This window comes from Carica papaya, chromosome 3 (assembly GCF_054855325.1).
Source record: "Carica papaya isolate Zhongbai chromosome 3, ASM5485532v1, whole genome shotgun sequence".
Taxonomy (NCBI): domain Eukaryota; kingdom Viridiplantae; phylum Streptophyta; class Magnoliopsida; order Brassicales; family Caricaceae; genus Carica; species Carica papaya.
This window is the reverse complement of record NC_142311.1, coordinates 12,478,042-12,502,817: the sequence shown is the minus strand read 5'-3', so window position 1 is coordinate 12,502,817 and position 24,776 is coordinate 12,478,042. Positions and strand designations below refer to the sequence as shown.

Here is a 24,776-nt window from a genome sequence, read left to right as displayed (position 1 = left end):
TTATCTACTGCTGTTGTTGATTGTTTTTACAGCTTACCTGCATTATGGTATCTTATTTATTTATTTTATGACTTTGAACGCATGTATGGTTTATTTTATATCTTTACTGCTGAATCGGAAAAAATGAAGTTTAAACGGTAAAAAAATTGTATGATTAAATGATTAGATGAAAAGGCAGTCTTATTAGATATTTTGAGAAATGGTGGACGGAACAGGTAGACAGGAAATCCTACCGTGAACACTGTCTCATACCGGACGAGGTATGCAAACTGAATAATTTGGCACTCATACCGGACGGGGTATGAGAACGGCCAACTTCACCCTCATACTGGACGGAATATTGAGATTTAATGTTTTAGTGCTCATATCCGGACGGGGTATGGAGACGGCTTTGTAATTGAGATTGTTAAGAGAAATAGTTCACGTGTAGCGGAAACATTCTTATGAATCCCTATGGATACTAGTAGGTTGGTGAAAAAAGAAACCGTTATGGTTTGGTTTATTGTTAATAGATGTGAATTTATAATATGTTTTATATTGTTGATGGTTCAGAAAATTATGATTTATATAGTATTATTATTTTTTATAGGTTGTTTTCATAAATTCCATTATAGTAAGTGAACGACAAAATGATTTTATGATTGATAAATGAATTTACTAAATTTAATGCTCCATTAGTAGTTTTTAATTTTATACCAACTTTTACTTCTGTGACGGTGATATAGTGTGATATTCTTACTGTACTAGTATATCTCATCCTTTATTTAACAATTTCATATCAAAAGCACCTGGTTTCAGAGCCCAATTCGTAAAAAAATTGCGAGTAGATATGGTAGATATTTTTTATTTGTTTTCTTATTTATCGTGTTTTTTTTAAAGAATTAATTCTATAATATTATTTAGTATTTTTAAGTTATTACAAGATTTATTCGAATATGAAATCTAATTCTGGAAATACAGCATCCCCCTTTTTCTTACTACCCAATGTTTCGATATATTTCGAAATCAAAAAATTTCTAATGAGAGGGGTGCTATCCGAGAACAACTAGTCAATCTAAATTTGTAAATTATTATAGAAAGTGTGAACACATGCTGTCCAGAATTAGGAATCCTGCATCAATAATTTTGTCTACAAAGTCATCAACGTGAAACTTGATTGTCAGTAATAATGCCTAAATTTTCAGAAGTGGCTGTCCTAACATCCACAAATATCTTAACACCGCAGAACCACAAGAAACTGAAATCTGGAGTTGTGGTGCATAATGTTATGGTCAGCTGACAAAGGTGTAGCACGTGTACTGGGAAGCTGAATTAAAATACTTTATTAAAAACAAATTTGTTATTTATTAAGTTGAAGAAATTAAAAACTAATTAAATTTAGCTAACTCTCAGCTTTTTTTTCTTAATCAGAATCAAGCACCTCCTTTCGTTTTAACTTCTCTTCCTCTCCTGGATTCCATTTGCCTGCCCTCTTTCCCTCTTCAACTCTGCAGTCTAGCACCCATATCCTGCAGTTGCCCTAAACCTGATCATGAAAACTCAGAAGGAGCAACTGAGTCAGCAAGAAAACTTTTTTGGCGGAGAGTATGAAACATAATTGATTCTAAATAGATGGAATTGAGCAATCCGAACAACATTAGGACCTGGGAGTTCAACCCTCATCAGACATGACATTGCTACCAAGTGCTGCTGGAAGAGGATGGCCTTCCTTCTACCATTCCATCGGATACAAGCAAGGCAAAACTCCCTCAGATAAGGAACAAAGTTTTTGGCATGTCTAAGATAAAATGTTCCAAAGAAACACGAAACTTCCAAATCAGTAAAATGCAACCCACAGTTCAAATCTAAGATCGATGGAGATGAAGATTGCATATAAAAGCAAAATAATCAGCTTAGAAGTAAATTCAGTGTTCAGTCCAGTCCCATTTCACAATTTTGGAATCATAAAGCTATTTTAATCACCAAAACACTAGCCAACGCAAAATACTTTGTCTGAAGTCAGGAATTAGAAGCCTAGTAACCAAAATAACAGTGCTGGAAACTTGAAGAAACATTCAATCAAGCATCATTTCACTTTGCTCGATATTTACCAATAAGCTATAAAATCATTTAGGAGCCAAGAGATTTATCCCTCAGACCATTCATGATCAGGCGGTTCAATCAATGACTGCCTATTTAAGTCTTAGCTCTAGGTAGCCTCCAACTCAAAAGACGACCCCTTGCCTGCTCACTGATGGTCTTCATATCCATGTCAGAAATGACTTGAGTAGAAAAAGTTGCCTACTTGTAAATATCAGATGGTTTCACCTTTGGCCATGGAAGCTAACAATTGCCTAGATTTGAATACAAACCCCCCAACTGAACTTCCTGATGCTGCCAGCGAGGCAGAATTTGACCTGCAATATGTTGAGCCAAGCTCACTGATGACCCACAGTGAGCAAGCCGACTTCCCCTAATTGGCATTCAGAAAACAGACCATTATGAATCAAGTGAATTGGTCTTTCCTGAAGCCTCACTAGAAACTGGAGCGATGCCTGATTAGGGATTGCTTGCAGGTTATCTCAAGAAAGAACTGCAGAATCAAGTGCACTCATCTAAGCTCAATGTTGATCCCAGTTGACCTTGGAAATATGTCTAGTGAGGCAGGTGCACAACTAACAAAGTTTTGTACAAAGATCCTTGATTTTGTTAACAGTTTGAGGAAAGAAATACATCGCCTCCAAACGGAGTCAGAGTCAAAACCATTTTAGAAACAATCTAGAATCATCAATTCTAGGCTGTGAGGATGAACAAAACTATAGTCTGTGGTTTCTGAGGCAGCTAATACAGTTGATGGACTAATCCATCTTAACTCTGTTGGAGATCCACCAACCCTTGCGCCGAACCATTCATTTGAGATGCTTGTGCGTAAGATATCAGGACTGGCAATACTAGCATGCAGAGCTTGGGTTTGAGGAAGCAGTACCAGCAGGCATCCTTGATTTTGACCAGGTATATTACTTGCTCTATATTCTGGGCTTAAGTAGCCAAAGATGCACTGGCACCAATGCCACCAGGCATGGCTTGAGGTGGTCTCATTTAGCGACTTTCCTAAGAAAGAAAATAATATTGGTTACCTGAATTCAGAAGCCCTGGTCTTCTAAACCCAAAATATTGAGAAGTTGTTTACCCAACCAAACCCTTCTTTTCGCAGGTACAGCAGCCACTGAATTGAATTGATGTCCACGAGCAACAGACTGCAACATGCACCAGGGGTCATAATGAATAACCATAATACACTGGACAAGCAAAATTACGAATAGAAAAACCATCTTGCCTTGTATCCAAGTACCTGCTTCAGGAATACCAGTGCAGAGGATGCAGAACATATTCACATTCATCGCTAGTAAACACATCAAAAGTGCCAGCCATTTGCACGCCAATATCTTCGGGCATTTTCATAACGACGAGCATCTTTGATTTTCAAAAATAGCTTGTAAGCGGTCTCCACTTTATATGAAGCTAGCAGTTTATTGTTTAGTTTGCTGTATATAAATCTGCTTGGACAAAACCCTTTTTGCAAAGATTCCTCCACGACTAGTACAGCATTTTCAAGGTGTCCTATGTTGCAAAGTCCATTAATAACGTACTCATAAACTTCCCTATCACAAGCATAACCACTTTCTTGCATCTCCTCCCATAAATTTAGTAACATTCCACATTTTCCAAATCTTGATAACCGCATGAGCAATAGCTTATAAGCACTAAGTGAAATCCTACAGCCAACTTTTCGTGCTTTCTTATAGACTACCATTGCAGCATGAGGTGGACCATAATGACACAAAGGTTCAATAAAAGAGGTTGCAGCCCCAGTTGTAGGAATAATTCCTCGACTTAACATCTCTTCAAATATTTCAAGCGCATCAGCCACTTTTCGGACCTTAAGAAAAGCACAAATAAGTTTGGTATAGGTACCCAAATCTGGTTCACATTTATCATTCAACATAGTCTTATAATACCTCCTACATTCATCTAAATTTCTAACTGAGACAAAATTAGAAATCATTGCGTTATAAACCCTAATGTCTGGAACATAACCTTCCTCTTTCATGTGATCAAAAATCCGAACCGCATCACCAATTCTACCAGCTCTCCCTAGGCCCTCAATAAGGTAACTGAATGTCAAACAGTCAGGCTTATACCCAACAGCTACCATTGCCTTCAGAATTCTCTCAATTTGATCTACTTTACCAAATCTTGACCACCCACCAATTATAATATTGTACGTAGTCGCATCAAATTGTATCCTTCCATTCATAGCATTGAAGAATGAATTTGCAGCACCCACATGAGATCGTCTACAGAAACATTGTAAAAGCACATTCAAAGTTTCAGTATCACATTCCAAGCCAACCTCTTCTAGATTTCTAAATGTTTGTATAGCTTTATTTATGTGATTAGCCCTAATAAAGCTGTCCAATACAATTGATATGGTCTCTAAGGTGGGTTTTTTGCCATGTGTCCCCATTTCATGCAAAAGCTCTACCATAAATTTGAAATACTTTCTTCTTCCTAATGCTTTAAGAACTAGGTTGTAACAATGAATATCTCTACATATGCTTGGCTGCTTAATTGCCCAATTGAAAAACGTAACTATTGCTTCCCCGCTTAAACTGTCTCTACTAACTACTTTAGAAACAATATCAAGACTCAACTCAACACCAGTGCTTGTCAAAGCATTCTCAATTGCAGTTTTGCCCTTCAGTTTTTGAAGAAATATACCTCTGAGTTTCTCTTCAGGCAACAAAAAAGCATCAACAGACCTTCTCTCTACTTGTTTCTCTGGTTCAAAATCTTTATACAAGTTAGAGATTGAAGTCTTAGGAGATACTTTTAATAGATCAGAGAGTTCAGTGATAACATAGCTTTCATCAAGAATATGCTGATTCCCACTCGAACTTGCTGATGGTTCATTATGCAAATAATTTGATTGGATGTCTGGAGTTAAACATGGAAATAATGAAAATGATGAGCCTAGGTAGGGCAAAGGGTACCTGGTCATCTTAAGCTGCAGGCCAAACCCTAAAATTCTCTGGCAATAAGATAACATTGGAGAAAAAAAAAATTCTTGGGGCTTGGGAACTTCTAAAATAATTAATTGTCTGCACCAAAATCAGCTCTACTGGTGCAAAAGAAATTATGCCACTGATTGCACACAATCAAATTAGCTCCAATGAGGCATGCATCTCCAACTCCTATCATCCATAAAGTAGAACCCAATAAACCTCAGTGCTTCACTATTATCTCTAACTAGACCACCCTGGAGTCACTGTCCTTTGCTCCGCCAGTGGGTATTCACCATTCCCCAGAGTCCTACACAACCACAACAACTGTAAAGAGCGAGAACTGAAAGAAAAACAAATGTCAAAGTAAAGAATAGAGATTGATGAAGAAGGAAAACTGACTTTTGCTGAAGAGAGATAGAAAGAAAAGAAAGTGAAAAAAGAAACAAGAGAAGCACTTGGGAGGACAATCACAGAACAGTAATTCAGATAGGTGAATCAAAGAAAATTTAAAGAAATTTTAGATTGGAGGAAAGAAAACAGACGGAGAACCGCAACATGCAAAACCAAACAAATGCTAGGTTGGGAGAGAAAAAATGGAGGGTAGAGGAAAGCACATAAAATTATTGTTTGAATGAATGCTCAATAACAAGTAGAATTCTTGGAGATACTGAAAGAAATCTACACAATCAGTAAAAAGAGAAAGGAAAAAGACGAGTTCTTTTTCTAAAACTTTTAGGAGTGGCTAGAAAGCACAAGGAAATATGCAACCCTCGCTCCATAACAGCCTAAAAAGGTTTTATATGGCCATAGAGTGCCGTTTGAGGTTTCAAGAATTAACTTTTACCCTTAAACGCCTGGTTTCAGTAATTGACACAATAATCGCTTAGCGATTGATAAAACACAAAAAATGAAGTTGAAACTATATCACTTAGGCAAAACCTAGTTCCAGCCTACCAAAAACAATAAGCTCTGCCATTGATGCCAACAGAAACATGATCTTAATCATATTCATCCCATAAGAAATAATCAAAAACTAGGAAACAAGAAACTCTATCATATGACCCTACACGATTTTGATCTCTGACAACAACTTCAGAAACAATTATGCTTGTTGCAACACTGTCAAAGAAGGACCTGTGAGTTGAGCTAATTAAAGTCTATTGCTTTCTTTTGCATTCACAACAAACAACAAAATTAAAAATAAAGTATGCATATAAATGTAACAGATAAGAATAAATCCCGACATTTCATAGGAAACTAACAAATTGCTCAGGCTCTAATAGATGGGTGGAACCGACAATGGGATAAGGGGATAAAGTCGACGACTGGGAGACGGGCAGAGAAGAATACCTGGACGTTGACGACTGGTGTTTATTTTTCCAGTGTCAGAGACGGACGACATGCTTCCGGACCAAAAATTGGCCTCTGTCGTCCGGGAAGCGACGGTGCTGATTGTCCTCGAGGACACTGAGCGGGAGAGAGTCGAGGTTGAGGGTGATGTGCTGAACGAGCCGGGTAATTCAGTCGTTCCTTATTTTACTACGGAAACATTTTAAAATATGTAAATCAGATTTAACTTTTTATAAAGTTCTAAAATATGTAAAAAAAATTAAAATAATATAGTATTTTAAAATGTTATTTTTCTAATACATCTGTGTTTAAATAAAAATTTTAATCAACACAATTTGTAAAGTATAATTTTTTTAAAAAGAATATGATATCATACTGAAATTTATTTTAGTAAGTAATAACCGGGTCCGAAATTTAGTTCGGGATTAAATTTAAAATTTGAAAAAATATATAAAATATAATTTTAAAATTAATAATTTTTTAATTAATATGAAATTATGAAAAAAAATAGATTGATGATGAAATTGAAAATAATTTTGAAAAAAAATAGTGAAATTTATGTTCAAATTGTATTTTTGAAAGAAAAATCAGATATTAGGAGGTCAAAACGAAATTAAGAAAAATTATGTCACGTAGGACCGTCCAGTTAGCAGCTCCGACGAACAGGAACACGTCGTGTGGCAAGGCACGCTGACTCGGTACCACACGGGAGGCCACGCTGATAATCTGTATGCCCGCGATCAGACGACCCGAATGTGTTCCCGTGCGCGTGGACGGTCTAGATCCGTTCCCTCCTCATGCACGATCGAATGGTCGCGATTAAACGTAATGAACGATTCATATTAGTTCTATCTTTAAACGCGATCATACGGTCAATATGAAATCACGATGAACGATCCATATTTATTTCTTCTTTAACTGTAATCAGACGGTCGAGATCAAACATAATAAACGACACAAACTTCAAAAAGATAGGTATAAATATCTCGCATCATACTGAACCCAAACCCTAGCCGCCAGCCTCCCGCTGGAGAAGATGAACCAGTTATCGGAGAAGGGAGCCGACCACCGCCCATTGTCGCACCGGAGCCACCTTCGACTGCTAACAAAGGTAAAAATTCTTTTATCCACTTAAAATTTGATTCCAAACACCTCCATGGAGAAATCAGAGCAAAAAGAACAACAGATGAGCTAGAAACAGCGAGTAAAGACCGGCAGTGCTGTCGCAGACAAAATCCGAAACCGCATCTGATGAGCCCCTTTATGTTTTCCGTTTCTACGATTTTTTTTACCGTTGTGTTTATCGTTCTGTTTTCTACAGGTTGATAAAAAAAACACTCAGTCGCGAAGCTGAGCGGGCAAAACTGCTTCATCGAAAAATTTCACCACTAATAGCTTTTTATTTTTTTAACTTTTTTCGATTAACCGATACTCCTTAATGTATTTTATCATAGGAATGGGTATAAAACCGGTCAAAAACGGACAGGCCGAGGTAAACCACTGCCACGGGCGATGGTGCCGCTGTGTCGGAATTCCAAAATTGGTCGAAAAAATTTTTAACACCGATTTTGAATTTTTTGAGATATTTTTAGGTACGTGAAACGTGTTTTAATCCCCGCAGAAAAATTTAGAAAATCCGAAGACCGTTAGTAGACGCAGTAGAAAGTTTGGTATTTCGGATACCAATTTGGGTAATAATTTCTCACCTTATTCTCCGTTATGGAATTAAAGTTTAATAATCGATAATATAGTATTTGTGTAATTTAGAAAATTTTGATAATAATTATATGTTACCAATGGAGCTGGAACTGTTTAGTCATTTATTTGTTGTCTTATTTAACTGATTGTTGAATTTACAGCTTTAAATACATGATGACATACTAGTATGGTTAATTGATTCAATTGTACTTCCTTGATATATATATATATTGCATGTCTTGCGTGATTTACGGTTGATTTATGAAACTGATAATTAATATGCAAACGAAAAATTGATTGATCATGTAAATTAATGAATGGTAGCCTCACTGGATATTTTGGGAGATGATGGACGGACCGGGTATATAGGAAACCCTACCTTGAACGTTGTCTCATACCGGACGAAATATCAAGGACTAATATTTTTAGCGCTCATACTGAACGAGATATGAGGACGGCCATATTCACCCTCATATCGGACAGATTATTGAAGGATGGTAACTTTGACCCTCATACCGGACGAGGTATGGGGACAGCCGATTAGTTGACAATGTTGAATGTTGGTTCACGTGTAGTGGGATATCCTTATAGACCCCTAAAGATATCAGTAGGCAAATAAAAAGAAAAGTGGTTGCTATTGCTCACTTGAAAATGAGATTGTAATGTTATTTAAGTTATTGTCTCTATAGGTTGATTTCAGAAATCTCGCAACGGTAAATATATGCAATAAATGATTTTTTTCTTATGAAATAAATTTACTTAAATTAAGAATTTTATTAGTTATTTTTATAATTTTTATCAATCTTCAGTTTTTGTATCGGTGAGTAGTGTGATATTTTTATTAGGGTAGTGTAGTTTACCATTTCATTATCTGTTTCAAATTAAGATGACAAAGATTCAGATCTCGATCAATAAGAGGGTTGTGAATAGTTTACTACCCGGACTCCCTTCAAAAGCTAGTGAAAGTCGTTCTAAAATGTTCAGTTATTGGTTTTTTGTTTATTTTCTTAATTTTCGTAATCTCTTTTAGAATGGTTATTCCAGTAACTCTATTGGGCATTCTAAATTATTGTGTAAGAAATGTAAATCCTAAGCTCTATTGTTTCGCTTTCGCATTTAATTCATGATTTTATTTTCTTTCAAGTTCTAAGTCTTTACAAGTAAGATATTATTTATTGAAATTTATTTTAATAAAATAAATTAAAATATAACGACTATCGCAAAATGTTACAAAAGATTTAATTAATTGCATATTTTTTTAAAGTTAATAATCAAAATAAGAAATAGGTAAAATCTCATAAACTAAAAAGTATGTTAAGATTAGTAGGACAGACATAGAAAAACGTTGTTTTTCGTATTAACATAATTAATCTAATGTTATGTTTTTATATTATTTGCTAATCGACATCATAAAAATAAAAAAGAAATATCATAGAATTTTATTATAAATATTTTGAGTTGATGAATAATTACATATGCGATGAATCAACCTTCCAATCACATGTTCATTGCATCATCTATGCAAAGTCTCTTAATTAAGTCCGTTGCCTAATAAGTTTAAAGCGAGATGTCATCCTAATTAAAATAATTAAACTTTTTTTTTTTCTGTAAATGACGTATAATTATGAATCTATGTATAATGTTTTAAAAATATTTGTTTAATTAAAATAATTATAAAAAAAAATGCGAATATACCTGGATTGGATTAAAAATTTAACTAAAAACAATTTAGGAAAATTTAGAAATATTTAAAATATAAATATTTTATTCCTTGTTCAGAAAAAATGACAGCTATATTTCTTGGAAACGAAAATAGCTGCTTCCTTTGTATTAGATTGTTTTAGCGGGGAGGTATTGAGTTACCAAAATCATAGTAGCCAGCTACTTTTTATTCTTTTTTAATTTAATTTATAATTAAACAGTAATCTGATTATTTATAAGCAATTAAATATAATCTGCTTACTTATTCTCCTAATCTCATCTGCACTGCTTCTAGAAACTTAAACCCCATATAAAACGTGTTTGCGCTTTCCATCCGCGGGCGGCCGCTGGTATTAAAATGATATATTCTCCTTTAGGAAACTTACCTTCTCCTGTTTTCATTTTCAGGAGGAACCAAATTAAGAATGTATGCTGTTATAAAAACCAAACACTCATCACAACAGCAACACGGAAAACCAGATGACGACACATGGAGCTATATCTATAGGAGCTAACCGAGCACGCTTCTATTGCCATCCATCTCAAAAAAGCTTCAACAACAACCAACTCCCAAAACACATCTTCTCTGTCAAGATTCCATCTAATGGGTGCCGCACAATGATCAGATCACCGCCAAAAGCCGCCATTAGTAGCGGCTGCCCCACCACCGAGAGCCTGTATGATTTACTGGGCATTTCGGAGACGGGGACGCTGATGGAGATCAAGCAAGCTTACAAGCAACTAGTCAGGAAGTACCACCCGGACGTGTCGCCGCCGGAACGCGTGGAGGAGCATACCAAGAGGTTTATCCAGGTGCAGGAAGCGTATGAAATTCTGTCTGATCGCAGAAGCAGGGCTCTGTATGATAGAGATTTGAGCAGAGGCCTGCATGTGGCATTTCCTTCCATTAAACAATACCATTACAGAGAGGTAGTAATATTTAGTGGTTTTGTTCGCGTACATTTGTATGTGTGATTTCATGAGCTGATCTGATAGATGGGTTTAAGTTTCAGGGACTGGAGGTTGAGGAGAAAGAAGAATGGAAGAGGCGGTGGTGGGCTCAAGTGACGGAGCTGAAGTGCCGGAGCAGGAGTAAGGATAGTCGTTCAATGGCGCAGGAGATGTCATGGGGGGCCCGAATGCGTACGGAAGAGAAAGGAAGCAAATGATTTTGGATTTGATTTGAGATTCTCATAAAAATTTTGCAGTTTTTTGTTTGAGGGAGAGGATTCTGCAAATTATTTTATTACTGCTAGTTCCAATCATGAACTTTTTCTATTTCTTTTTTTAATTTATAAATTAGAGTTTTGATTTTTTTTTTTTTTAGCAATTGTCTTTCCTTTTTTGATTATTCCACACACACATATATATATATATAAATAATTAATATATACCATATATTGAACCACCATTTAATACCAATTAACAAATAAATTTATTTTTCTTAATTAACTATGATAATAAATTTAATTATAATTACATTAAAACTGAATTAATTATATATTATAAAATTAAGTAGTAACTACATTAAATATTGAAATCCATGTATTTTTTTTTTCTCAAGAACAAATATTTTTAATTTTTTAAATAAGTTTGAAAACAGAATTCACAAATGCCATACAAGAGCTTTATATAGCCTTCGAGGTATTAGCTCTTGATGATTCATGATCGGAATTATATAAATGAATTATAAATTACTGTAAATTTTAAAATAATTATACCAAAGATCTACTCGATTCTAATTAAAATTAAATTTATTTCGTACTTAAATACCATACTCTTGCTTAGTTTTAAGTTATCGTTTTGAAAATAATATTTTATTATTTTTTAAAAATAAATGTTTTTTTAAATTTATATACATCAATATTTTTAATTTAAACATTCATATTATTTATTCTAATATGAATAATATATATATATATGTTTGAGAACCAACATTGACTATTACATATTTTTATAAGTGTTTAAAATAATGGGTTATCCAACTAATTATTTCATATAATATTTATATTAAAAGTTACGAAATTTAAAATACCCAAGAAACTTATATATGTGAATATTTTAGAATATAAATGATAATTAAATTATAATGCATCAATTTAAGATTTTTTTTTATCAAATCACTCAATTAATATTTTTATAAATTTATTTTGTGCCCCACTATTGAGGCCCTTGGATCTTGATGTGCCCTAATTGATCCTGGCCACTGAATGGGCCTTACGTCTTTGACTTTACGATGTTGTAATTCTTTTAGTCCGTTACCGTTATCAAGAAGCAAAACCAAGCGGAAATAAATTCTCAGATAAGAACATTCAGGAAGGACTGTCATCTCCTCCTGTGAAAACATGGCTGCCAATTTCTGGATTTCGTCTCACTAGTAACCATCAAACGCATAAACATGGCTGCAATTTTTGATTTTCTTTCCCTTGTTTCTAATTTGGATTCTGTTTGTTTCTGCAGTAAACAGCTCTTGGACCCCGAAGAGGTAGATGTGGTTGCACCTCTTGACAAAGAGAGGGGCATCAACATCGAGGATTTCAAGCTCATCAAGATGCATATGTCGAATTGTACTTTCCTTGCATACCTCGTTGGTTTGATTCGAATTTTATTTGGTTTTCACTAATTTTAGCGTCTTATATTGATACTTCTTGTCTGGGTTCGTTTAAATTTCGTGGAATACATACTTCGCGTTCGTGAAAGTGTGTTGATTTTTCTTATACTCATGTTGAGTTTCTTACGAGGCCGCTGCTTTTCTTCGTTGGTTCAATCTTGTTTATTTAGCCCGTCTGCTTCTTGTTGCTATCTCTATTTATTCCTTAGAAATCCATTTAAGAACTAAACCCTGAATTTACATATTTTGTGGGGGAAGTTCTACCCTGTCTTTTGGATGCTGTCAAAAGTGTGGGATAGTTATTTTAATCCAATGGGCTAGATACTTGAATGACTCTGTCTAGGTAGAGTCACGATCAATCTAATTGCTATCATCAATTACAAGGCGATGAATTGGGAGGGTAGATCCTCCAATGCGTTAGAACTAGATAGAGAGTCATAGATGTACAAGTTATTAGGTTACTATGGCACGTAGATAGATAATCAAGAATAAGTTTAAGTTACTTACCGGTGAGTAGGTAATTATATGATTTATTGTGAGTTTGCATGCAGTTATTTGATTTTCCTTGGGAAGCTGGCTTTCCCATATACATACTTCGTAGTTTCCTTTTGCATCACTGGATGACTTAAAATTTATTAATCCTGTATATGTCTCTTTACAGATGTATTGAAATTGGCTCAACATGTTAAAGTGAGGCAAAGGTTTGTTCTTTAACTCCAGATATATCGCACCTTAGCCAATTGGGCATATCCCATGGGGAGGTTGGGTTCAATCTCTCGTGTGAACATTTTTCCTATCAAAGAAGGAAAAGAAACACTATATACATGTAGCGGAGGAACGTGTTGCTTTTTTAATTTGTATATTGGGGTTTTGCTGGATTAGTGAAATGTCTGTGGCTCTGCCATGCCTGTGGTCTCAACAATATGTTCTTTTTACTTTTTTCTTACGGGTTGGGGTGTGCCATGGGATGAGAGGAGATGGCTGAAAGAGATAACTCTTTGAGGTAAATGCAGCATCACCAACCATCTAGAGTAGTTTATCTCAGCTCATGGATTTTAGCATGTATATACTTCTATAGAGCTTCTTCTTTAAGTTTTATTAATTAATATATGCCTAGGAAAATAACCTGTTCAAATTAATCATCCTAGCTTACCTAATGGTCTCTAGATAAAACATGATTAATAGGATTTCAATGAGACTTGTTTAGTTAATCTGGCCATCATATTAACAGAAATATGACAAAGAAATGAAATCATGTTTTACCAGTGTATTGTTAAGATATTCTTTGTACTAGTGGCCGTCTCTTGGTTCTCTCTTGTCTGCTTCCTGGGTAATTGGGTGGCAGTTCCTTTTCATTTTCTCAGTCATTATTTATGATAAAAAGTATCAGTTTCCTGTAGATATCAGTTTTCTTTGGGTATAATATTGAACTTGAACAGGGTCTGTTCATGGCTGATGAGTTGTCAGCGGTAAGTCCAATATTCATGGACTGCCCTGTGGCAACATCTATTTGTGCATCAGATGTGCTGGCCTTAAAGCCAATATGTTCCTATAGTTGGGCTCTAGGGAATGCATGAAGAAGAAAGTTAATTCTGTTTTTCTTTATGATCTTAAGTCTTTAAATGATGCAAAAAATTTGTTCATTCAATTTTCACCAATTTGTAATACCTTGCATTTTCAGGGTCGTGGCTACTGCAATTGCATATATGAGACGTGTTTACACCAGGTAAATACCTGATTTTAGTTACGTAATTAAGGTTAATTATCAGTTATCAAAAATCATAATTTTGATGCTGTTTTGAATTATTAACATTTTTTTTGGTCTTTCATAACCCAGAAATTAGTATTCCAACTGATAAACTTTCTGACAAACAGAATATATTTCTAGACTAAAATATTTAACATGATAGGCAAACGCCATGTTGTTTGGCATCTACTTCATATGTTTGCTTTTTCTTTCTCCCCTATTTTCACTTGTTAGTTTGCAGATAGTTAATGTTTTTGGAACAATATTGATTTAGAACAATATACATTCTATTTATTGAATTCCTGTGACATTAAATGCAGACTTCAATTGGATATTGATATCAGTCTCTAATCATAATTTTTCTTCATGCTTTCAGAAAGAGTATGACAGAATATGATCCACGCCTTGTTGCTCCAGCATGCTTATATTTGGCATCTAAGGCAGAAGAAAGCACAGTCCAAGCCAGACTTCTTGTATTCTACATAAAAAAATTATGTAATTTCTTGTTTCTGAAACTTGATATAGTAGCACAGTGAATTTCCTGCATCCTTGTTTTATGTGGGAACTGCTGATGACATGATGTTTTCTTTTACAGATGTTGATGAAAAGTATAGATTTGAAATCAAAGACATATTAGAAATGGAAATGAAGATTTTAGAAGCGCTTAACTATTATTTAGTTGTATTCCATCCTTACCGTTCATTGGCTCAGTAAGTGTTGTATTTCTTTTCCATTTTTGTTATTTACTTTTAGTCCATTTATTTGTTTGATAAATCTCCGCCGTGTGTTAATAATCTTATCTATTGTGATAGAGATACAAGGACTCATAAACATGCAACTTAAACATGATTTTGTTACTAAGTAATTTAAGTAAGATTATATTTTATCATCAATTAAATCACTACTCACGTTTTTTTCTTTTTTATTATCAATAAAAAGATTTGTTTGCTTGTATGACTTAAATTTTTCGAAAAAGTGATTCAATTGATAGTAAAGAAAAAAAATTCTTTATTCAGTTCTTCACTTTAATGACAGGAAAAAGATTGATCATATTTTATTAAATTTGACTCATTGTGATCATTCATCAAAAAATGACTCTAGTTATCAAATAATTAAACAATCAGGAACAAGTTACTTAAAATACTTAGTTGACATTCATAAAAAGTATGTAATGAATTATAAGTTCAATACGTCATATCTAATAAAAAGACGGATATTCCTTATTTATTATCAAACAATCACTTCTTCACAAACTTTATATGAGGCTAATAAATTTTATTTCCTGTCTCATGAAAAACCTTTTTTGCTCCTCTTAGTCCTATTGCTCCTTTAGGGATATTTTACTGATAGGTTATGAGAACGGGGTGGTCCTATTTGATCAAATACCTAATGACAAACTATTATGTTCTTTTCATTATAATATTTCTAAAAGTTCCTGGATAACAAGCCTAAAGATTTTTTTTTTATTAATGATATCAATATTGATGATAATGACGATATTAATGCTAGTGATGGATATCGATGCACACAACTTTAATGGTCGTAGTATCTTTCACATCCTTTCATCAAATTATAAAAGTTTTCTGCTACCAAATCTCTAGACTATTATAGTGTCCATTAAATGGATATATGTTCCCACATTTTTGTTTGATTTAAGCCAATTGGAAACACTGGATTTTTTTTAGTATCTTTTTCATTTTCGCAGGTTGTTGCAGGATGCTGGTGTCAATGACATAAATATGACACAGTTATCATGGTAAGAATCCAAAAGTCCTGGTTATTAGGAGGCACTTTAACATGTGCCGACTTTCACTTTGGAATTTTGTTGAGAACCTCTCTTCATACAGTGGTTATATTTTGAGATCCATGGATGTGGATTAGGGAATAGTACTTCTAGCTAACTCATCTAATTCTGCTAGTCTAGAAGTGGCTCCCTGCCTCGGGAGTCGCCTCCCCAAAATATGATGGCCTCATCAAGAGAGCCAGAAGCTGGGGCCTAAGCTGGAACTTCTTTCTATTTCGGGGGCTTGGCTTGAACTACTCCAATTTGTGGTTTCAAGTGATTGGGGTTTCCTTATTCATGAGGAGTCTTAGGAGCGGGGCAGGATTGCATAATGAATGTGACAAGTGTCTTATTATCTATTTCTTTTGATTGAATGAATTTAGAAGAATTCAAGTAAGAAGATCCCCACAATATATAATAAATTTATCAAGGTCTTGTGATAGACCAATCTTGTGGAGTTCTGACTATTACTTGGGTAATACATGAGGACTGAATCTTTGAAGTGGCTACACTGAATAAAACTTGCTACCAATTTTTTGTTGTGCATATAGGTTTTCCTATAGCTACTATGTGCAGCATCTACTGTCAGCATCAGTAAGTATTAACTGAGTTGAAGCTTTTGCTTTACTTGTGGCCTTTCGGTATTTAGCACTCATTTTGTTGCCGGTACTAGTCTTATTGTTAATGTTACAACAATTCTTTTTTTATTGTTTCTTTTGCACGTTTTATTTGAAAAATGATAGACATCTGATGTTGTTTGCAATTCTAATCACAGGGGACTTGTGAATGACACATACAAGATGGATCTTATTCTCATGCATCCGCCCCATCTGATTGCTATAGCTTGCATATATATTGCTAGTGTGTACAGGGAGAAAGATACCACTGCATGGTTTGAAGAGCTCCGAGTGGATATGAATGTGGTGAGTCCCATGAGCTAAATCTTTTCGTTATTGCCCTTCTCTGTTGAAAATACATGTTGAATCTTAAGATAAGGGTGTTTGGAAAATCTCAAATAGTGTAATTGGAGATACTGCGTTGGATTTGAAAGGGGTATGAAATCTATGTAGTTTGGATTTATCCTATGGGAACTGAATTCTGTGTGCATAAACAGCATTAGTTTGCTCATTGCATGTGTCAAGGTTTTAAAACAAACTACGGTGAAGAGGTTTGCATTTGAGATCGTTAGCTAATTTTGGGGGAAGAAAGCAAATTGTAGTCAAGATTTCCAGGTTTGTCAACTATCGCCTTATAAGGAAAAAAAATCAACTTAAAGAACAAGTATACTTCACATCAGTTTTTTGTCTTTTTTTTTATAAGTTTATAAACTCTATAAATACAACTTTGGTTCTTTACTTTTTAAGCTCAAAAATTAAATTAAATATACGTACTATATTTTTCTTTACTTATTTACAACTTTAATTCTTAACTTTTTTTTTTTCTCAAAAAATTATAAAGAAAGAAGTAAACCCAAACGACCTTGAACATATGTTTAAGGCAGTTTTCTTGTCAATTATGTAGGGACTGACTAAAATGCAGATGTCCAGTATGAGTATGGATCTGAGTGCCTAACTTGATAATATTTATAATCGAAGGTATGGGAACTCGGTCAATAAGAGTTTGTAAATCCAATGTGGATACTTGATTTCATTTGATGCAACATACTAAAACTAATATAAGCTTTTTGAAGGTTATGGTGATGTAATGACAAAATTAATGTTACCGATTTTAGTATTTATTATGTAAAATATCGAAGTTTAGACATTCAGTGAGAGATATTGCTGGTGTTTTTTCTTTAAACAATAAATCTAGGAGTCTTCATTTTTTATGCAATTTAAGAGTCTTCTTTTAGATAATCAAGTGTCTGATATACACAAGAAATGTGGACAAAGATACCAAATTCAATATTTTTGTGTCTGACATGGGTATGACAGTAAAATCAAAGAATTAATTTTATCGGTATCTGAAGAGAGAACTTCATTTTCGTGCATTGCTAATGGATAAAATTGTTACTTTGCAGGTAAAAAACATCTCAATGGAGATATTGGACTTTTATGAAAACCACAGAATGATCACAGAGGAGAGGATACATGCCGCTTTCAGCAAACTTCCTATGAAACTCTAAAGAATTTGCTGCTAATTGGAACATAATGCTGGTTAATTTGGGTATAACCAGAAAGCAGTTGCTTTCCTTGTTTTGAACAGTAAATGCTTGTAATGTAGGCTATGTTCACTTTTCTAGTAGAGCCAGTGTTTGGTGATATTTTTCTTGTAAGACCGCCATGGTTGTACATTGAGAAGTTGTCACAGGAAAGTTCAAGGTGATCTAAATTCAATCCAGTAATTTTGAGTTGTCATGACTTTTTTATTGTTCCAGATTGACATTTTATGGGTATTACTTGCTGCTCTAAAATGACTTCATACTTGGTGGGGGTTGGTGGTGGTGCCGACCCCGACAGACAAGTGGAAATTTTGTCTTTTTAAGAAAGCAAATTCGAATATCCAAAATATAATTCGAAGCAGAATTGACAAATGACAATCGGTGGGGGAACTTCTCCATCGCCAGATTTAGTAATTTGGTGGATCTTAAACATCTGATTCGTTTTCATATTTAATATGTAATGTCATAAGTCGCCATTAGGAAACCAAATTCTTATCACGTTAGTCGAAAGCTTAATTTTGACCAAATGCATGTTACTTCGCTTACAAAGAATCTAATCATGTTACTTGGAAGAATTGAAGTCGTAAGTATGCAATTTACAGTAGAGTGAGAGACACTGTCAAAAAAATAAGGCCTTACAAATTTTATTCCAATATTATAATTTTAACTCTCATGTCAAAAATAATTCCATCACTAACTTCAAATTTTATTTTTCGGAAATAATTCTTGCATCTAATGCTAGGGACATAAATAAATAAATTTAAAATAGGTGCTTACTATTAATTATATGGAACATTGTACAAGTATTATTTTATATAAATTAAATTATACCAAATTAAATAAATTTCTAAAAAAAATACAAAAAGTTATCGTACTTTAGTTTTTGATAAAAGATCCGCATAATAAATAAGATGTGAGAAGAAAATTAACTATCAAAAATTTATGTAATGTATAATGTATAATGTTAGAGTTTATAATCAACTATAGATAAATTATACAACAATTTAATCAAGTAATGCTTATATATTTCTACGATAAAATTATATAGCAAGTTCTAAGATGATTGCTAGCTTTGAAGAAAGTCCTAAGTTGTGTTTGAGGGTTTCGGAATAGTGAAATCAAGTAATGCTTATATATTGGATTGAATATTGACAAATAATGGTACTTGAAAATTTGTGACTAAAAATAATTTACCATATTGTACGAAGGACGAAAATCTATATATTTTTACTGTATATAGATAGAGACAGACGGAGAATAATTATGATAATTTTAAATCTAAATTTTTATATAATATTTAGTGATTTTAAAATAAGATAATTAAAGAATAAAAATAATTGTAAAAATTGAAAAATCTAATAAAAATAAGTACTTTTTGTGCTTGTATACGCACAATCATCATTTAATAAACATATTAAAGTTTAAGAGGTAGTGTGCCTTTACTTCATATGTAGTGCTTGAGATGAAGTAAATAAAAGAAATCAATTATGCATGTTGAGAAATAACCACTAATTAGTATAATTGGGATATGTTGTTTTTTTAAAAAAAATTTATGGTTTTAAGTTAAACTGTGTTTTAAAATTGTTTTTAGTTATATTATGATTGATATATATATATATACATGTATCAATTAATTAATTAAGACATTAATTTAAATTTTTTTAAAAGACGATGTAAATTAAGAGAGTGAAATATGTCAAATAATGTACGAAAACTTGCAACATCACGAAAACAACTCAAACTTGTTTATAAGAGTAGATGCATAAAGGTCTCCTATTGAAAACTTTCGAAGTAAAAAAAAGACGTTACGAATGTATCACTTCCATGCGATGTATCATAAGTATAATAAAAATATCCACGCAAATTAATGAGGATGAGAAAGTAGACAGAAGGTAGAGGGTCCTCCTATTCTAGGTAGAATAATTTGAACGTGTACGCTAAACTCTAAATTCATAAGGTTGATGAGATAACAATAATTTTTTCTTGTTAAGATTTATTCCCGACATAAATAATTTATCTTGATTAAACTAGAGAGAAATTTTTTCTACATGTATGAAAGTGGACTCAAGAATAATTAAACTATATTTTTTGAAAAAAAAAAAACTCTATGGTGGGTGTTAATTTTTTCCTCCTCAAACTTAAAAATAATGCCTTTACAACAAATGAGACATGATATACAATTCTCAAAGGGCAAAGTATTAAACTTTCAAAGTCCTTAATCTAGGGCTTTCCTTTCTACCAATTGCTCGGTTGGTGATATTAAGTATTCCTACTAGTAATTTTTTTTTTAAAAAAAAAGCAGCATAAATTGTTCCCAAGATTCTTTTCTACGGGGCTAATTGAAAAGAAAAGAAGAGGAAAAAGATACCAAAAAGATTCTGAGAGTAAAAAGAATTCAAAGAGATGGAAGGCAATTGGTAGAGGGTAAAGCCAGAATCCGACATTGACCAGTTGGGGTTGGGGGGGGGGGGGGGGGTAGGCCCCAAATGGTCAAAACGCCATCTCAGATCCGCAACAGGCGGCTTTTGGCTTTTTTCCCCTGTGGGTTGGTGAGTCTCTCCATCTTCATGCCATTTGGTTGGTGGGTCTTTCGTGCGTCCTACATCACCATGCTAAACCGCCATGGCTATTTCTCGAAGCATAAAATAATAAACAAGAAAAAGGAAAGAGCAAGAGGAGAAGAACCAGATCTTTGCCCTGTGGCGGTCCCGTTGAAAAGCGCAGCCTTTCATGAGAAGATGTGGTTATGGGTCCCACTCTTCAGTGTTTGAAAAACCTAAAATGTTATGGAGCATATCTTTCAACTTGATTGATTTTATGAATGAAATTATGAATATTTATTTTTTATAAGAATCCACAGATTCCAAAGGCCAACGGCAACCCTTCGTTTCCCTTCCACTTCTCCTCCCTGTCGCTCTTTCCTCAGCTTATCATCTATCCTACCCCTCATCTCTTTCCACTTCCATTCACACATTCATACACCTCTGCTTTCTCTTTCATTCACAACTAAATCTATTTTGCTTTCTTCATTTCCTTTTTCTCAAGATCCATTTCGTGTTGCCCCTCCTCAGATTTTGGAATTTCGTTCATTCATGGATGAGCTTTTTCATTTCTTCGGACTACGAGTTTACAACGGTTCGTGCTAACCCTCTTCGTTTTTAACTTTATTCTCAATCCGGCTTCGTCAAATTCTGCAGCTTCTCTGAGAAACGAAAAGGAAGACTCCATCTTTTTGCCTTCTCAACAATACATTCTTTTTCGCGTACGCCGCATCTGGGTATCGATAAGATCGATCTGTTCTTTGGAATATTTAATCTGATTGTTCTCTCGTGATTCTCGACCCGGCTGAATTCTGTGGGATTCGTGTGGTCTGTCAATGGGCGCGTTGGATGAGGGGCATTTCAACGCGGAGCTCGAGAATGGAGTGAAACCTGGATGCGTTGAGCTTGGTTTTGAGGACGAACCAGAGACCATAGCTATTAAGGATGCTGTGAAAGTTCTTTTACAAGGTTTAGGCGAGGATGTCAACAGAGAAGGTCTCAAGAAAACCCCTCTTCGCGTTGCCAAAGCACTACGGGAAGGAACAAGAGGTGCCTACTATTGCTTTCACATTTCTCTTGTAACTCTCTGTTCTTCAGCTTTTCTGTGTTGCTACGCTAGGAATTGTGATATTTAAGATTCACAATTTCTCTGACATCCGTTCTTTTTGCTTCTTTAGTTCATATACTCAACATGTTAAATCTTATTTCTTTGGCCTTTCATTAGATACGGATGGTAGTTTTTATTTACTTAGTTGGTTGGTTGGCTTGTATTTAATATCCACAGGTAGATTGTCAACGTCTTGGTAATTTGCATTTGGGTTTGTATTCCCCCTTCCGGGTTGTGCCTTGGATTCTTTGATCTGGCATCTAGATGCTTTTTGAGGCTGTTTTTTAACAGGTTAGCAAAATGAATTTTACTTGATTGCCTTGTGAGACAAGCCAAGCTACAAACGACAAGAGGGAAAAAAATAGATCTGCTGATGTTTTCTTTTTCTACTACGATGGGCTGGGATTTAGTTTTTGTTTGTTTGTTTTGACTCTATGCTTAAATAATTAACGTTGTTGAGTTTTTTAAACGTCTAAAATGAAGTTGCACTTGCAAGCATACATTATATATAGCCGATTTGAGTCTTAGAGTTCAAGATATTGCTTATGTAATACCGGTCCTACTCTTAATGTCTGTACCAACCAAAAAAGTTCAGCTGGGAGTTCTGTATGGCACAAAATAGCTTGTTAATGAGGTCTTAACTTGGAGGAAGCAATTGGTTAGAATTTTGTCCATAGCTATTCTCTGTACCTGATTTAAGAAAAATCTTTTTTGTTTTTTCTTTTCTTTTTGTGGGAGGTTGTGTTCCTTTGGGTTTGTTTTATTGAAGTGTTGCCCAAATATGTTACTTCCATAGACAGATTTTCTCTTCCTTTTAAATGTATTTTCTGAAGATCTGATATTCAGAAAACCATTTTGGTAGACCACAAGCCTTCAATATAAACGAGAGCAGACCTCCATAACATGCCAGAGTGGAATATTTAAAAATCCTTATAATCAAGTTCAACTTTGTTATCAGTCAAATGAGGTATTCCTTTTCGATGGCTATAAATTACTTCAACTTATAGCTTTTCTTCATGTCAGATATTGTTAGATGTATAAAATTGTTATTAAATAAAATGATCATATTCTTTAATTTTTCAATAAAATGTATATTATAAAAATTTCTCTTGTTTTTTCTTATTTGGAATTGTTGGTACAGAGTTCTCAATGGGGATTAAAGCCATTTCTTCTTTTGTCAGGTTACAGACAAAAGGTGAAGGACATTGTTCAAGGTGCTTTATTCCCTGAGGCAGGGTTAGATAGTGGAACTGGCTATGCAGGAGGAGCAGGAGGCCTTGTGGTTGTCCGAGATCTGGACCTTTTCTCCTATTGTGAGTCTTGTCTGCTTCCTTTCCAGGTAAAGTGTCATATAGGTTATGTACCTTCTGGTCAGCGGGTTGTGGGATTAAGCAAGGTTTCCAGGGTGGCCGATGTGTTTGCAAAAAGACTACAAGACCCACAGCGCTTTGCAAATGAAGTGTGTTCAGCTCTTCACCATTCTGTCAGACCGGCAGGAGTTGCTGTAGTACTTCAATGTTTGCATTTACAGTTTCCAAACATAGAATCAGTGTTTCTCGACTCAAACCATCATGGATGGGTAAAGGTACTGGTTTCTTCAGGTTCAGGGGTTTTCGAAGAAAAAAATGCCAATATTTGGGATGATTTTTTGAGTCTTTTGAAGTTCAGAGGCATAGATGTGGACAAAATTCATACGACAGATTCTAACAGACAGTGTTGGTGCCCTTCCCAGTTGTCGGCAGCTGCTAAACTCTCCTCCATGCTTGGAACGCCTAACCCTGCTATGGATGCTGCTGTTGCTTCAATTCTGAGATCAGTGGGTGAAGATCCACTAAGGGAAGAGCTTGTTGGGACTCCTAGTCGTTTCTTAAAGTGGTTGATGAACTTTCAGAACACTAATTTGGAGATGAAACTAAATGGCTTTGCGTGCAATAAAATGAATCTTGTGAAAACCAATGGTGAAATCTGCCACAGCAATGAACAAATATATTCTGAGCTGAACCTGTCCTTCTGGTCACAATGCGAGCATCATTTGCTTCCTTTTCATGGTGTTGTGCATATTGGGTATTTCTGTGCTGAAGGACTTAATACCTTTGGAAAATCTCTTCTACAGTCAATAGTACATTTCTATGGTTTCAAGCTCCAAGTACAGGAAAGGCTAACCAGGCAGATCGCTGAGACTGTTTCTTCGCTTTTAGGTGGTGATGTGATGGTAGTTGTGGAGGCCAGCCACACCTGTATGATCTCTAGGGGGATAGAAAAGTTCGGAAGTAATACAGCAACCATTGCAGTCCTGGGTCGATTTTCAACAGATGCTGCTGCAAGGGCCAAGTTTCTAGAGAGCATTCCAAAAAGTACTACTTAAAAACAGGAATGGTAGTAAATGTCAAGCTAGTCTTCTTTCTGTTGAAGGAAATCATTCTTTTTGCCTTTTTTTGGTGGTTATTTCAGACTGCAAAGATGCAGGGATAACAGGGATGAGTTCTACAAGTTAAAACAAGCCCATAACCCAGCCTTTTGGATATTGCTGGAGTTATCTACATAGGGACGTGGCAGATTCATCTTTAACTTTCGGACATTGCTGGAGTTAGGATGCGGTAGATTCATGTTAACTGGGAATGGTACCAGAATTGATGATTTGGAGTTCTTTTTTTTCCCTCCCTTAATTATTTTACTCTGTAGCGTAAAAACTTTGAGAGAAAATTTCACGAGCAGCCATCATCTGCATGATTACGATACTGTTTTGTAACTTCTTTTACATTGGCTCTATAGATTCATGAGCAATTGTCAAAACATTGGTGATACCAGTTACCAGATGGAGAAATAAGATATAGATCATTTTTAGATTTCATGTTATATTTCTTGCCTTCCATGATACAAAAAGATACTTCCAACTCTCACCCAATGACTGGGAAGCTATCTTTTCTTTGTGAAAATAGAACAGGGAAAGGCTATGTAATTCAAGCCTCTTATGATACTTCAGAAAAGCACCCTTGTTCATAAAGGATTATAACAAAATTAAATGAATAAAT

General features: G+C 34.6%; 4 protein-coding genes across 13 annotated transcripts; 3 read left to right on the top strand and 1 right to left on the bottom strand.

Moving 5' to 3' along the window:
* Window positions 1–1,299: 1,299 nt before the first annotated feature.
* On the bottom strand, window positions 1,300–6,589 carry LOC110823420 (Pentatricopeptide repeat (PPR) superfamily protein). 3 transcript variants are annotated; one of them, XR_002541389.2, is made up of 4 exons: window positions 6,396–6,589; window positions 3,332–5,352; window positions 1,644–3,236; window positions 1,300–1,525 (listed from the first exon to the last, which is right to left on the bottom strand). XR_002541389.2 is itself a non-coding variant. In XM_022053807.2 (2 exons), exon 2 carries the CDS (start codon window positions 5,087–5,089, stop codon window positions 3,395–3,397), a length of 1,695 nt encoding a protein of 564 aa, XP_021909499.1. In that variant the 5' UTR covers window positions 5,090–5,352; window positions 6,396–6,589; the 3' UTR covers window positions 1,300–3,394. The 3 variants fall into 3 exon arrangements, 1 of the variants encoding a protein (XP_021909499.1); XR_002541388.2 differs by having other exon boundaries at window positions 1,300–3,236; XM_022053807.2 differs by having other exon boundaries at window positions 1,300–5,352.
* Window positions 6,590–10,185: 3,596 nt separating this feature from the next.
* Window positions 10,186–11,120, top strand: LOC148266711 (chaperone protein dnaJ 20, chloroplastic-like). Of its 2 annotated transcripts, none has more exons than XM_088215866.1 (2): window positions 10,186–10,724; window positions 10,802–11,120. In XM_088215866.1, the coding sequence occupies exons 1-2, from the start codon at window positions 10,275–10,277 to the stop codon at window positions 10,961–10,963; spliced, it is 612 nt and encodes a 203-aa protein (XP_088071992.1). In that variant the 5' UTR covers window positions 10,186–10,274; the 3' UTR covers window positions 10,964–11,120. The 2 variants fall into 2 exon arrangements, with proteins under 2 accessions (XP_088071992.1, XP_088071993.1); XM_088215867.1 differs by having other exon boundaries at window positions 10,190–10,724; window positions 10,808–11,120.
* An 895-nt stretch (window positions 11,121–12,015) lies between these two features.
* Window positions 12,016–18,292, top strand: LOC110823393 (cyclin-C1-2-like). 7 transcript variants are annotated; one of them, XM_088215865.1, is made up of 10 exons: window positions 12,016–12,171; window positions 12,255–12,361; window positions 13,067–13,106; window positions 14,087–14,131; window positions 14,529–14,647; window positions 14,748–14,862; window positions 15,858–15,908; window positions 16,711–16,858; window positions 17,457–17,530; window positions 17,956–18,292. In XM_088215865.1, the coding sequence occupies exons 1-9, from the start codon at window positions 12,140–12,142 to the stop codon at window positions 17,505–17,507; spliced, it is 708 nt and encodes a 235-aa protein (XP_088071991.1). In that variant the 5' UTR covers window positions 12,016–12,139; the 3' UTR covers window positions 17,508–17,530; window positions 17,956–18,292. The 7 variants fall into 7 exon arrangements, 6 of the variants coding, with proteins under 6 accessions (XP_088071991.1, XP_088071987.1, XP_088071988.1 ...); XR_015817804.1 differs by lacking the exon at window positions 12,016–12,171 and adding an exon at window positions 17,078–17,167 and having other exon boundaries at window positions 12,178–12,361; XM_088215861.1 differs by lacking the exon at window positions 17,457–17,530.
* A 2,308-nt stretch (window positions 18,293–20,600) lies between these two features.
* LOC110821738 (GTP cyclohydrolase I) lies at window positions 20,601–24,600 on the top strand. Its single transcript, XM_022051673.2, has 2 exons — window positions 20,601–21,686; window positions 22,926–24,600. Exons 1-2 carry the CDS (start codon window positions 21,473–21,475, stop codon window positions 24,107–24,109), a joined length of 1,398 nt encoding a protein of 465 aa, XP_021907365.2. The 5' UTR covers window positions 20,601–21,472; the 3' UTR covers window positions 24,110–24,600.
* Window positions 24,601–24,776: the final 176 nt, after the last annotated feature.